This window comes from Thermobia domestica, chromosome 13 (assembly GCF_964235325.1).
Source record: "Thermobia domestica chromosome 13, izTheDome1.hap1.1, whole genome shotgun sequence".
Taxonomy (NCBI): domain Eukaryota; kingdom Metazoa; phylum Arthropoda; class Insecta; order Zygentoma; family Lepismatidae; genus Thermobia; species Thermobia domestica.
This window is the reverse complement of record NC_137466.1, coordinates 1,039,201-1,054,943: the sequence shown is the minus strand read 5'-3', so window position 1 is coordinate 1,054,943 and position 15,743 is coordinate 1,039,201. Positions and strand designations below refer to the sequence as shown.

The 15,743-nt window shown below is 34.5% G+C and overlaps 1 protein-coding gene across 2 annotated transcripts in view; it reads right to left on the bottom strand.

The window, feature by feature from the left end:
• Positions 1–8,849: 8,849 nt before the first annotated feature.
• LOC145667988 (uncharacterized) overlaps positions 8,850–15,743 on the bottom strand; it is a 57,621-nt gene continuing 50,727 nt past the window's right edge. For both annotated transcript variants that reach the window (XM_081735430.1, XM_081735429.1), the window contains exon 3: positions 8,850–14,751. In XM_081735430.1, coding sequence (XP_081591556.1) covers positions 14,391–14,751 — 361 coding nt within the window. In that variant the 3' untranslated portion in view covers positions 8,850–14,390. The remainder of the gene's footprint in view (positions 14,752–15,743) is intronic.

Below are 15,743 nucleotides of genomic sequence, written 5' to 3'. Positions count from 1 at the left end.
TGTTGATGGAACTCCAGTCCCCTTCAAATCATTACAACCGGATTTTGATAATAATCTATATGTACAAGCATATTCTACGTTATTTACAGGTTCAGGTATTTATTATTCTAATCAAGGTAATGATATTTCACGTGCTGAATATTCTAATGGTTATACTCTACTGGTGTTTGATTTAACTCCTGATTCAAGCGCAAGTGCTGCATTTCATACTAGTCCACAACGGCATGGAAGTGTACGTTTAGAGGTTCATTTTAAAGAAGCACTGCCATCTCCTGTAACAACAATTATTTATGGTGAATTCTATTCAGAATTAGAAATTGATTTCCAGAGAAAAATATATATTAATAAAAAAAATGTTAAATACAATTGAGCTTTATGAAGCATTACAACAAAATTTGCCTAAAGATCATTTTATTGGTGTATATGCTGCTGATGAGTTACCTTTGTTTATTCACACATTTCCAGCCGCTATAATTATAAATACTGATTCTAGTGATAAGCCTGGTGAACATTGGGTTGCTGTTTATATATCTAATATGTGTGTGGGAGAGTATTTCGATAGCTATGGTATACCTCCCTATATACAACATCATATAAGGTTATAAAAACGAAACTGTCTGTATTATACATGGAATAATAGACGTATTCAAGGTGATTTATCTCAATTTTGTGGACATTACTGTTTTCTATATCTAGCATGTCGTGCATCTGGTTATTCACTGCACGATTTTTTAAACAAATTCTCACTCACTACTATTGATGCTAATGATATTATGCTTTATTCATTTGTGAGAGTATGATGATGTTATTTTTTTAACTCCGCCATTGCCGGTCCCAAGCCCTGGATGAGAAAGGAGGAGGGTTGGGGGTGTTGCTACCCCGTAAAAGAAAATAATCTCTGCTATGGCAAAATAAGGGTGGAATGCTCTGCTGTGTGTTCACCCCTGCTATGTTTCGTAGTCTGTCTGATGCGCTATGTTATCATACTCTTTTACTAGTTCTGCTATGTCACAATAGGGATTGAAAAATGAGTACACCCCTAAAAGGTAACGAAGTTCAAATAGGGAGGAATCCAAAACGAATACACCCCTATTCTCTGCTGTTCAAATAGGGGTGGAATACACCCCCGTAGTCTTATGTAATTTCTACTATGTTCAAATAGGGATTGGAAAAAGTGATCATAAAAGAGAATGAGCACACCCTTTAAAGTGGACTATGTTTAATCTTCGCTTTAATTCTGCTATGTTAAAATAAGGGTTGAAAAAGGGAACGAGTTCACCCATTAAAATGTGTTCATAAAAGAGAACGAGTACAACCTTGTTATGTTACGTAGTCTGATGCTCTGATGATAATGCAATTGCTATTTGGAAAGCAAAAAAGAAGGATGGAACATATGAGACTTGAACCACATCCAGGTAAAGTTAAGATTACAAATATGGAGTTTAGTATGCCTATTGTTAATTATGAACCTAACTGTGCTGATTTGCTAAGAACTAATAAGTTAAATGAGGGTAAGATTCCTATTTCCTTCAACACATACCAATGTTTACAGAAATCAGTTACAGGTAAATATTTGTAATTCGATCTAACCACACAATTTAACTCAAGTGAATTTGATATGCTTAATTTCGTGATTGCATTTTTCCAAACTGATAGGAATGATAATCAAGAAAGAGATTCATGCCCTTTTGATCATTGTAAAGTTCAGAATATCCATTTTCGTAATTCTAGAAATGAGTTTTTTTTCCTTTAGAATATTTGAACTTTGATTTTGAAGAGCAAAAATACCTCAAAGCTTAAGAAATGTATACGATATATAAAAGAGTTACAATTGGAAACACTGAGATGTTTCATAACCTTAAGAGTTTTTTTCAAAAATAGACCAATGCTTGTAATTAACACAAGCAAGCATAAATCAGTAATGGCAAATGATAGAACTATTTTGAAATTGACTGTTAATTTTGAAAGCGGTGTACCAGATAAAACACTTTGTTATGTCGTAATGATTGGTAAGTAAAACTTTGAATAAGATGTGCAAAAACAAAAAAAAAATGATTGAGAAGATATAAATCAATCATATGTTTATTATATTTGTTTAGTTTGTAAGTGTATTTATGGTAATATCATACAAACTTATTTAATAAAATGATTATTCCAGATAACACTCCACGAGAGAATCTAATTGCGTTAATTGAGGATACAATATTAACACTCCAGAACTTACTAGCGAAAAATAATAGGAAATTTAAGAGATTAAAATGTATTTATTTTACTCTTATTGCATTTTCGATACTGCTTTCTGCTTCAACAGGGTTTATAAATATATTTGTTCCTGTTACAATCTATTCGATTATTACAACAGCACTTGCCGTTATACAACAGCAACATAATATAGACTTCTGCCGTTATCACTGGTCTATCAACACGATTTAATATAACTTCGAAGAAATCTATATTATGGTTACTCAAATTGCTACGTTTAAGGATGAGCTTATGTTATTAAAATAATGAATGGAGAATTAACAGACGAGCATGTAAAAGACATTCTTGATAGAATTAACTATATATATAACGAGTTAAGGTCATTACAAAAATGAACAATTTTTTAAAAGTTTCTTTGTACAATATATAAGGAATTGCATCACAGTTAAATAAGAACAATATAACCATTTTAAAACTTTTTTAAGTTGCAAGACCTGGAGGAAGGAAAATCATACGAAATAACTTTATGGAAATTAATACCAACAAAATACACTGGCGAAAGGGTATTAGTACATTTAAATGAAAAATACAAAACCATATTAAAACAGAGATATAATGAAAATACTGATCTAGTTTTAAAGGAGATGAAAACCAAGAAACTGTTTATGAGGTATGATGGAATGAAAGATCTTTCTAATGGTTATAAAATGCATCAACTGTTCTTCAAAAATGATTTAAATTTTGTTAAAAGTAATAAATTAAGCAGTTAGTATGAAGCTTCAAAAGTAATTCATTCTTATTAATATTTTCAATGCAACTGTAAAAATCTGCAAAACGAAACGCAAATAATTTTCGAAATCAATGTTGTTTATTCAGCTTGAACTATGACCAATGAACTGAGTTTAAGAAGTCATTGTTTAACATAGAGAACGAAGTTAGCGGAAGATTCCATTAAGAGTATCCAAACTTATAAATTTAAGTATGTTTTAAGTGTTTTTATAGTTATAAACTCATAAAAACTGAAATTTAAATATTCGCAACGCATAAGGAAAAGCAGTATTTTCGAATGCCATTTGAATTTTAAAGTTCCATATATAAATAAGAGAGGTATTTGAGTTTTTGTAATAATATTCTCAGAGTTATGCAACCTACAATACATTCAAAAGATAAATTTATTTCTTTATTGATCTTCGTTTGACTTTTTAAAATCGATGAATATTTGGCGGTTATAACAAATTTTGGAATTTTTTACGGGTTTATCTTTGTTTTCAGGAAAATGTTATTCTTTAAAAGTCTTAGAATTTTATGTAGATTATGCTAGTAGTTCTTATTTTTCAAATATCTCAATTTTATGATTTGGCAGTGCTGCATAAAATAGGGGCAAATTTGTTACTAGACTTAGTGATTTTTTACTTTATGGGTTGGCAACACTTATGGGTAAGCCAAAGACTGCCAAAATTAAATATCAGCCTTCTATTTCTTATGGGAACCGAGATCTCCACAATTTTCATATTATTTGTTTTGAATTTGCCGGCTAGGTTTAACATATTCAAGCAGTTACTCAGTCAATAGATGGCGTTACGTATGATCTTAGTTTATCACTTTGCTAATAGATGGCTGTTGCCGTTATCAAACTTCAAATACTTATACGCTTCTCTAATAGATGACTCTGTCTATGCATCAGTTTTGATGGCGTTAAATATCATTTAGTTTATCACTTTGCTAATATATGGCTCTTGCTGTTGCCAAACTCTTCAAATAGTTAAACGCTTATCTAACAGATGGTTCTGTCTTTATGCATAAGTTTTTTCCTGTGTGAATAAGAGAGTAAATTTTCTCTCCATTATACACCGCTAGCCGGTAGCTCAGATGGTTAGCGCGCTGTTCCGTAAATCTTGTGGTTTGGAACTGACAACGTAGGTTCAAATCCTTGCCGGGGTCTTCGCGAATTTATATCTGCGGCCGGCGTGTAAATTAGTTATTTCTCAAGGAACTGTAAAGTGAATTGAGCTATACCGCTGTCTTCAATCACAGACGGCTACGGTTTCCCCACCTCTGACTAAAGTGGGGATGTGGCTGGGCGTCTCTGTCACTTGGAAACAGCAAAAATAAAAGAGGGGGAAACCTGGCGCCAGGGATAGAATGGGAACAATAAGATTGTGAGCTGTGTGGGTGAATGTTATGACTCGTATTCAGATAGGTGACTATACCGAGGCTGAACGGAAAGCCACAAGTGCACTTACAAACCTCAAAGGAAGGTACATAGAAATTGAACAAAAAATCCTAGTATCCATATGGGGGGAAACGAACAACAAAAGACATCAGCGGTGACCTTTCAGATGGATTCTGAATTTCTGCGATGGCAGTTTTGCTGAAATAAACAGATTTTTTCAACATATTTATTTAACTTATTTCTTATGACCTCGTGTTGAGGCGTTCAAATGTTGGTACTGGAATCGCTCAAATAAATCAGTAATAGATCACCTGTTCCAGTAAATGCCCTATTTATTATACATTCCTTCTCATTAAATTTTTAAAGTTAATTTTTAACCGATTTTAATGTTTGAAGTGTCAAATGAAATCTTATCAACTGGATATTAAAATGCCGTAAATATATTTTGTATAATATCCCGTTGCAGATAATTAGAGATAGTTTTATGATTTTAAGTGTCATAAAAGCCTATGCCCTGAGCACGGCTCTCAATTTCACTTTGGATCTGTATTTGCACTAACGTTCTTTGTTAAATATTAGCCAAAAATACTAGGAGGAGGAAAACTGCGCTAGAAGTAACCAATCAATACTACTAATATATATACTATTCTAGAGCCCCTAATAGAAGATATTTTTTTACTGAAATGGGCCCATGACTCACTTTTTATTTAACTTTTGTGCGCTGTTCTGTGTGTGTAACGTATGCACCTATTTGATGCTTCACTTATAATTTCATGTTCATATCATATATGAAGTAAGACAATTTTGTCTTCAAGTGAGTCCCCCTCGAACGCTGTGGGGCTTCCCCGGGGGTCAGCGGTGGTTTCAAGTTACGGCCCTGCGTCGTGGCAATATTTTTTCTTAATTGGGAGGTATCGTTTACTTAATCGATTTTGCAATTCTGTTTTTTATTATTATTATTATTATTATTATTATTATTGCAATTCTGTTATTTCTTTATTATTATTATTATTATTGGCTACATATTTTATATAATGTATTTTCTGATTGGACTTCAAGTCTTTTTGTTGAATAATCAACACACGCCACTTTAGGGGGTTTGGAGGAGGGAAATATTATCCTGTTGCATTTCATTTGTTTACTTACACCAAGCCTGGATACATTTCATCTTTCTATATCTACGGAAAGTACCCTAAAGGTCTTGATTATCATAAGAGAGTAAGTGAATAAGTTATTAGATCAATGAACTTTGCATACTAACATTTAAAATATCAGGTTGTCGGAAAAATCATGACGTATTTCGGTAAAATATGACAAATGATGATTTGTGGATATACTAGAGTTATTAGGATAATACAGTGTATGTCATGAATAGCGAAGATCTTGAGCGTTTTGTGTATTATTGTTTTTTGTTTGGTTTCGTTTTACAGATTTGATCAGATATGGTGTGGGTCATCAAAATTTACCCACGACCCACTGACTGACCACCTACCGTGACCAACTCTGACCCATGATCCACCAACTATCGCGGACCATTCTGACCCACCACCCACAGCATGACCCAAGATCCACCAGGTACCACTGACCTACCAAAACACATCGTCATCAAGTCTGACACATGATCCATGTTTTCTTCTCTATCGATTAAAAAGTTTATACTTGTAACAAAACCAGGTTGCCAAATTCTAACTAATCGGAGTTTGAATTTCTACGGTCAATCGCTGAAGCACAGCTGTTACAATAACGATGAATCTGACCTTTACGATGTAAAATGGTAAAGTGTTTGTCATGGGTAAAATTACGATGAATTTCAATTAAATTATCATGGTCTAATTATTTCCTTGAGTTATCGATAATTTTCAGTGGAGAAACGGATCAAATTTGAAAGTCCCATATCAAGGTAAGTAGACCAACATATAGAAGCTCACATCACAAATTTATGTATATTTTTCTTACATCTTTATGGGTTAATTGCTCTGTGCTCTAGGAGCTCCATATAATAAATAAGCTTCAGCAATTATTATAAAGCGTATGGTAAGTATATATAGATGTATGATACGAAGCACTGTAATTTTTCTTGAGTTGAGTTGATTTTGAGTTTAACGTCACTTTCAGCAGCGAGACTATATGAGAAGTGAACCTACCCCATGCCGTAAACGTCGCCAACACCTAGTGGCCCACTTGTGGGTAAACGTCGATCGTCAATATAGAGACGAGTCGAAGGATTGCCAATAGGTTCCCACCGGCGGCAGGGTTCCGTCGAGTCGCAACAGATATCTAGAGTCGGGGTGTTGAAGTTACCACTGCGTAGCAGCGATGACTTAGTTTTGGTCATCCCTCCTTTGATTCGTCGCGGAGAATGGCGAAGGGACTAACACGAACTATCGCTACTCATAAGCATGCGGTTATTATCATATATTACTTTTTACTGAGGAAATGTTGCTGAAGTGAGCTCCGGGGGTCAAGAATAACCTCTGCTTCAACATGATGAAGTGAAAAGTCTTGAGATAAGTGCAATAATTGTATGAATTTAGATTACAACTGTCGTCGATCATTAGAAAATGAGTATGACAGAACTATGAAATAAAGTAAATAGACACGCGTCATTTTGGTATAAAATGACATAGAGAACGCATTTTTATCTTATCCCAAAGTTATCGTCTATTATACACGGTTAAAAGAACACTCTGATTGACCAAATTATAAGGATCTCAACGATTTATTCCTTTACAAGCGACGTTTCCTTCATTGTCTCCGTGGCGAAGTCGAAAGTGCATCCTCCCAGTAATCATAAGGTTGGGGGCTCGAGCCCTCTGCGGGATAATTTTTGCTACTTGTTTAGTGTTTTCTAGACTCACCTTAATGTTAAAAAAGGATATATATACGATTTAACATTTTTTGGGAGAGTACTTTTGTGGTTCATTGGCTTTTTGTCGCTTCTCTACCATGGTGGGCCGCTGGTGGTATAATTTTCAAAACGGAAGAGGGGCCACCCCGGATCATCGCCGCAGGGCCGCCAATTTTTTGCGAGATATCGTTAGTTACTCATTGGTGGTCCACCGACCCTTACGCCATGAAGTACGGATTAACGTACGGAATCCGAACCATAATAGAAATCGAACTCGACAGATCGTTTTTGATTATTTTTTAAAACTAACCCACTATCTATTTACCACATGTAGAAAGTGTACCCCTCCCCATAATGGAGAATGTTAAAAAATGCTAGGAGACGTTCAGTTCATTCTAATAAAGAGTTAAGTGGTAAGAGTAGTAGTTACTGGTGGGCAGCGGGAATGTTCCCGGTGGGATGGGCTTACTCCCGGGTTTTTCTTTGGCCTATAAATTCCCGGGAAGGAACTTATTTCTATTTCTTTACTTTATCTTCCTAATTATAAAAATCATATGACTAATTACTTTATTATAATGTATTATGATTTATTTCTAGGTTTTAAAGAATTTGGAGGTTAAAAAATTTAAAATTCTTTGACTGTATTTTATATAAATGATAATATGAATTTTTAAGTTAAATTTCTATTTACACTAAAAAGTAGTGTAATTGTATAGTATTGGGGCAAACTATAATGATACACGGAAGAAATGAGTTCACAGTGCTGTTCAAGTAATAAAGAAAGTACCAAACGCAATTTTTTCAGGGCAATAGAGAATTTGTACAAACCGTGAAAGTGAGGTGATGTGATTTATGTGAGAACATAAAGTGAATTGTTGGTAACATAGATAACAACGTGCCCTGCGGTGCTCTAACGCGCCTACACTTCCTTACGCTCGCTTGGCAATGCTGTCTGAATTTAATTTTGGTAACAATTTGACATATGAAACCAGAAAACAACCGCATCGGAATAGAATATCGCAAAAAATAGGTGCCAGTTCTGGCCCTCCAAAACTAAACAATAGCCAAAAGTAACAAAGTAATAATTTACAAATGATGTGAAACATCCATTTTGTAAAGTGATGTACAATTGTGTAGAAATAGAGATAAACTACTATTAGTAAACCCGTTAGTAATAGACGTCGGTCTGTCTTCTCTTCTGACTCGAATTTCTTAAGAAGTACATGCACTTCTTTTACATGCTAATTAACGCATGGAATTTCAAGAAACGGGCAGGAAGAGAGGTCGTGTGTGGCAATGTTACATGGAAAATTATAATGATAGGAAAGTACCTTGCAAATATTATGAACATGCATATTTATGCGCAAATGTTGACAAAATGTTGGGACATGTGTTTTCTGGCAGTTACCAAACCTAATTTGTTTATAACATTTAAAAATTTAATATGTTTATATTATCAGTAATGGAGCCAAGTTTCGAATACCCACTTACATATAAATTTAAACGGTTTAACTGTTTAAAAGTATGGGGACTTGCTATACCATTTTCCCCACATATTTAATTTCATAGAACATGTTGTAAATAAATACCCATTTATGCGTGCTCTCTAAATATAATAAAATATAAATAAAATAACATCGTTCAGAATATACATTTTATAGACTCCTCTGGGGACAATAGTAATAATGTACTGTGATATAAAAACGTATTTAAAATGTAGTAATAGAATTCAATTCTCTTTGTGATTGTACATAAATTCCCGGAAAGTTCCCATCTTCGGGAATCTTCCCAGGAAACATTCCAGAAAAATATCTTCCCTGGAATTTACCCATCACTAAGTAGTATTTATAGGAGGACTGCTCAAGCCAACTCCGTTGACGAAATCCCTTACCACACTCTTGGCATCTGTGAGGTTTCCTCCAATATATATTAGCATGTGTCTAGCTAAATGGGAATGTTGACTAAATTTCTATTTCCACAATTCCCATCTGAGAAGTTTTTCACCTGTACGCATTAACATGTATTTATCTAAATATGCATTTTGAATAAATATGTTCCCATACTCTTGGCATGTGTAAGATTTGCACCTGTATGTGGAAACATAACTGTAGCTAAATTTGAACTTAGACTAAATCCTTTATCACACTCTTGGCTTTGTGAGTTTCTTCACCTGTATGTATAACATGAATCTAGCTGAAACGAAACGTGGAGTAAATTTCTGCCCGAACTTTTCACAAGTGTAAGGTTTTTCACCTGTATGCATTAACTTCTGTTTAGCTAAATATGCACGTTGAGTGAATTCTTCTTACACTCTTGAGAGCCGACTAAAACCGTCAAAATTCTTGCCATTTGTGAGGCTTTTAACCCGTATGTATTATCATTTGTGTAGCTATTTCCGAACGCCAACCAAGTATGTTCATAGACACTTTTCATGTCTGTTTTTTTTTGTTTTTTTTTTTTTTATCTGAATGTATGATCATATGAGTGGCCAAACTTGTACGTTTATTGAATTCCTTCCAAACACAAGGTATGTCTGAGATTCAGCACCAGTATGTATTAACATATGACTAGTCAAAATTTCATTTCCAAAAACTACCCTGATACTTTTTAGGTAAGTATAATATTGAACACTTTCATGCGTTAACGTGTGTGTCTTCCTAAATGGAATTGAGTAAATCCTTTGTTAAACTCCTTGAAAGCATGAGATTCCTCATCTGAATGAGAAAATGTTTCCCTTTCTCTAATAAATATACACGTTTCAGTGGAGAAAGTGTTTATGAAACCTGCAAACAAATACAAACTCAAACAAAAGGAAACTCACGTATATATGGTTAACAAATATGACCTTAATATGGTTGTTGTTAAAGCTCTTTGCACAGTTTTCAGATTTCCATATTCAACCTATATGGGAATTTTGTAGAAACCCATTTTTATTATTACTAAATCATCAGATATATCATTATAAAATATAAAATTTGCTATTTCTTTTATATAGAAAATTTTTGTTTCTCTTATTGCATCAATAAAAACTCATTTCTGATTACTTACATGCCAAATTACCGGAAAAGTCAAGGACTTTAGCAAAGTGATTGAAATTATTCAATTTCTTTGAAGACTAAGATAGTAATTAAATTGTTTTCCTATACCTAGGTAGATCTGTGATCTTACCTTACAACCAGAATGATACTTAATAATTGCAAATTATGCTCGGAGATGCCAACAGAGAATGAAGGTTGTCGGATAAAATTCCGTAGTCAGACGGTAGAGCTACGCGTAAACTTAAATAATTAATGCAAACTTTAACTAGAGTCTCCTTATCTAGACCATAAAAAGCTGTAAACTATTCTCAAATTCAGTTTTGTTTTTAATTTCCACATGCTAAGAAGCAATATACCGCTTGTTTCAAGTAGCTCCTTCTGGAGTACGTTGTGCCGCATCCAGGATATCTGAAAAAGCGTTTCTTTCTCCTAGACGAGCTTTTTATATCTTATTCAATAATCATTTACATGCGGAAGAAAGATGGAATCCCGTCCTTAGCAATTAGCTCATTTAAGTTAAAACTGGCAATCCGAAAGATATAATAACTTGGGTTCGTATCTGTATGACCTAAAAACTTGCCAAAACAATGGCAAACTAAGACTTCAAATTTGACCGGAAACATCTCAAAGTTATCCATTTTTTACTGAAAATTTAGTTAAATTTTATTTTCAACAAATATATTTCTAAGAATAGTAATTACCTACGGTGTTTGCGAAGTTATTCTGAATCAAAGTCTGTAAGCTCTGAAAGAAAGAACAAATCATAATGCGCCACAAGGTGAATGAAGGTCTCTTCATTCCTAGTTATGACAAATATCTATCTGAGCAAAAATGAAACTGGTCTAGACTGGTATCAAATGAAACTGGTATCAAATATAAGCTTTTATATCAGTTCAAGCCCTTACGTGACCTAGAGCTATAATATCATTCAAACATGTATATATGTGAAAATTAAAAACGACATTTTTATGTTCACAAGAGTCAAAAACTTATTTATTTATAATTAGAGATATAAAAGGATAACAGGATGAAAATGAGAATTCACAGAAACCTGAGCCTTAATGGAAACCTTTATTTATAATTTCTTGAGCCTTAATGGAAACCTTTATTTATAATTTCTATCTTGATATTGTGACTATTTTTACAACAAAATAATCAGCCGACGTTCTAGCGAGCAGACTCACAAAATATTGGACGATTATTTCAATCTCACTGTTCATTGACAAGTTTCTCAGAGAATCTAGTCTGTCCTCTTTCATAGAGCACTGAAGATGTGCTTTACTTATCTTCGTAAAATGCTATCTGACATCCACTCATCTGACAGACATTTCAATTTTGTGAAGGTGGAAATCGCTTGTCACTGGACGTAAACTTCATTTCCATACGGTATAACAAAAGTTTTCTGGGAAAATATTTACGTCTATAGACTTTTAGATGGAAGACGAGTAAACTTCTATAAACGCACATATGGTTGACCATATGTGAAGCATGGATTGTCTCCTTACGTCCAAAACATATTATGCACGTCTGCAATGTCCATTATTGATCCACTGACCCTCCAACAAATGGAAATGTAATGGACGTCCCATGCACATGTATTAAGATCTATACCAACGTCCTGTTGATGTAGGTTTAATGTCCTGTTTAAGATACAGTATACTTACATTTTGGACTATATCTGGACGTATCACGAACTTGTCTCTATCGTGTGGGATGGGTTTTGCCCAATTTAAACTTTCAATAAAATCTTTCTTACACTCATGCCAGTTGGGTGTTCTCTAATCTGCACGTATTAATATCCCTTTAGGAGTTAGATTTTCCCTCAATTTCTATCCACAGTCCTTGCATATCATTTCTTTTTTCACCTACGTGTTAACATGCGATTTGGCAAAATTGAGACACGACAATTTTTTCACACACTTGGTGTAAGTGAATTTTTTCATCTATGTTAATTAACATATGTTCTGCCTGATGTAAAATAATATGAAATGTATTCTCACACTCTTCGCGCGGTGAAGGTTTTCACGTGTGTGTAGTATTTGTATCCAAATGTAAAGCTTTACCAAATCCCTACCCAGTTGCAGTATGTTCGATACTTTTAACGTATATGTAGCAGAGTGGGGCTACTCAAGTATGAACTTTTACTAAATCCCATTCACAAACCGTTGGCATGAATAAGTTCTTTTACCTTCATGTATGAGCATATGTTTAGAAACTTTAACGTTCGCTGAATCCATTTGAAGAGTCACTATACATATGAATTTTCTCATCTGTATGTTTTAAAGTGTCCAGCTAAACTTGAACGTAGACTAAATCTCTTCCCGTACTCTCGGTATGTGCGAGGTTTTCACGTGTTCTCATTGCCATGTGTCTAGCCAAATTTAAACGGCATATGAAATCCAATAGCCATGTGAGATATTTTCCCATTATGTATTATGATGTAAATAGGCAAAATTAAACGTTCACTAAATTTCTTCTCACACACTTTGAATGTGTTAGGTTTTTAACTTCTGCGTATAATCTTTTGTTGAATCCTTTAAGACACTTGAGGTTTACATCTCTATGTATTAACATTTGTATATTCAAATACAAATATCAACTGAACTTCTTATCACACCGTCAGCAGACATCTTTTTCACCTGATCGTACGAACATGTGTAAAGTGAAGATTGAACGAAGATTGCATCCCTTTCCCCAGCCCGGACGTGTATGAGGTGCTTCAGCAGTATGTAATAACATATCTACCTGAATTTGAACTTTGCATGAATACCCTCCCATAATATCTTCATGTGTAAGGTTTTTAGATTGTATGACTAGGATAATTCTAGCAAAATATGAATGCTTGATGAATATGTTCCAAATTCTTGGCATGCGTCAAGATTTTCAACTTTATGTACGAATATACGTCCAGCTACATTTGAACTTTCACTAAAATATTTCTCACACTCTTGGCATGTTTAGGATTGTCGCTTTAATGTACGAGCAAGTTTAGCTAAATGTGCACGTTAACGAAACTTTTGCACACATTTTTCATGTGTGAAATCTTTTAGGTATACGTACGAACATATGTATAGATAAACATGAACTTCGAATAAATCCGTTTACACACTGTTGGCATGAATAAGCCTTTAAACTTCTATGTGCAAACATATGAGGCTAAATTTTGACTAAATCCCTTACCACACTCTTCATATCTGTTGGGCTTCCTGCTGTATGTTTTAGCAGGTGTGTAGCTAAATAGAAACGTCGACTAAATTTCTTGCCGCACACTTCACATGTGTAAGGTTTTATACCTTTATGTAGAAACAAATGTGTAAATAATGTTGAACGTTGACTAAATCCCATTCCACACTCTTGGCATTTATGAGGTTTTTCACCGGTATGAATTAGCATGTGTCTAGCTAAATCGCAACGTCGACTAAGTCCCTTTCCGCAGTCTATGCATTTGTGAGGCCTTTCACTTGTATGATTTAGCAGGTGTGTAGCTATATAGGAACGTCGACTAAATTTCTTCCCGCACACTTCACAAGTGTAAGGTCTTGCACCTGTATGTGCAAACATATGCGTAACCAAAGTTGAACTTTGTCTAAATTCTTTACCACACTCTTGGCATTTGTGAGGCCTTACCCCTGTATGTATTAACATGTGTGTAGCTAACTAGGAATGTCGACCAAATTTCTTTTCGCACACTTCACACGTGTGAAGTTTTTCACCTGTATGTATTACCATGTGTGCTGCTAAACTGGAACGTTGACTAAATCCCTGCCCACAATCTAAGCATTTGTGAGGCTTTTCACCCGTATGTATTAACAAGTGTTTAGCTAAACCGTAAGGTCGACTAAATCCCTTCCCACACTCTAGGCATTTATGAGGCATTTCACCTGTATGTCTTAACAAATGAGTAACTAGATCGGAACGTCCCCTAAATTTCTTTCCGCACACTTCACATGTGTAAGGTTTTTCACCTGTATGTATTACCATGTGTCCAGCTAAACTGAAACGTTGACCAAATCGCTGCCCACACTCTAGGCATTTGTGAGGCTTTACACCAGTATGTATTAACAGGTGCTTAGCTAAATCAGAAGGTCGAGTAAATCCCCTTCCACACTCTTGGCATTTGTGAGGCTTTTCACCTGTATGTATTAACATGTCTAGCTAAATTGGAACGTGGACTAAATTTCTTCCGGCACACTTCGCATGTCTGGTTTCTCTTATTTGAATGTATGATCATGGCTGTGGCCAAATTTGTAGGTTTATTGAATCCCTTCGCACACTCTCGGTATTTGTGAGATTCTTCACCAGTATGTATTAACCTCTGACTAGTCGAAGTTGAATATCCGCAAACTACCTTTTTACTATTTAGATTAGTATAATATTCAGCACTTTCATGTGTTAACGTATGTCTTCCTAAATGGGATTGAGTAAATCCTTTGTTAAACTCCTTGAAAGCCTGACTTTCCTCGTCTGAATGAGAAATTGTTTGCTTTTGTCTAATAAACATACAAGGTTCAGTGCAGAAACATGAAACATGAAAAAAAAAATTGAGTAAAGAAGGAAGTGAAAATCGAGATACATATACCAAACACCAAACAAATACAGAAGCTTGCTTGAAAAATACAATAAAGAGAAATATTGCATGGTATCCTCATCCGCAATAAATTGTTCGCATATACTGTAACTTCCACATTTTCATTAATAACTCGCTTTTCTGACTATATTATCGCTTCTTTGTGCTTTCCTCAACAAAGCAGTGTAATAATGCATAATTATTTATTATTTTAGAGAAAAAAGAAAATTATAAGCAAAAAAACCTTTAATGTTATGAAACCTTAGTGTGTCAAACAATTACACGAAGAATATCCCGCGGGAAAAAAGAGGGAAAATGACACAGGTATTAGGAAACACTCACTAACATGAACTGAACAGTCAACTACGTATTTCTGCGTTTAATATGCAATTCACACTTCATGCACAGTTCCAATATGCAAAATCAGTCAATATCTTCAGTTGAAATTACTGATATAGGGAGAAAATGACTATTTAAAACTTCAGGTGTGAACGTGCGCTTGGAGCGATATATGAGCATTATTACAACATGTTCTTTCATGAATTGTCTTGGTGACCAAGCGTGTCTAGTAGTGTTCTTGAAAGTCTAGCATCGGAGGGCGGCAGTTCCAATCTCCCTCCCGGGAGTTTTGATTTTTTTCAACATATGGAAACATTTCTTTAAATATAAAGTTCTGCTCTGAAGTGCTTGAAAAAAAATCAGATGAACTATCACGTTTCAAAGCCTGTTACATTTGTTCACCCTGTCATCATTTATATACGAAGACGCTAAAATGAGGAACGTTAACACTGTTATAATGGGAACAACTTTCTGATTTGAATACCAACCTTAAATCACACGCCCAAAATGAAAATTATTCATGTTCTGATACCGAATGTAATATCCAGGTGTGTATTATAGAGAAAGAAAGAGAGA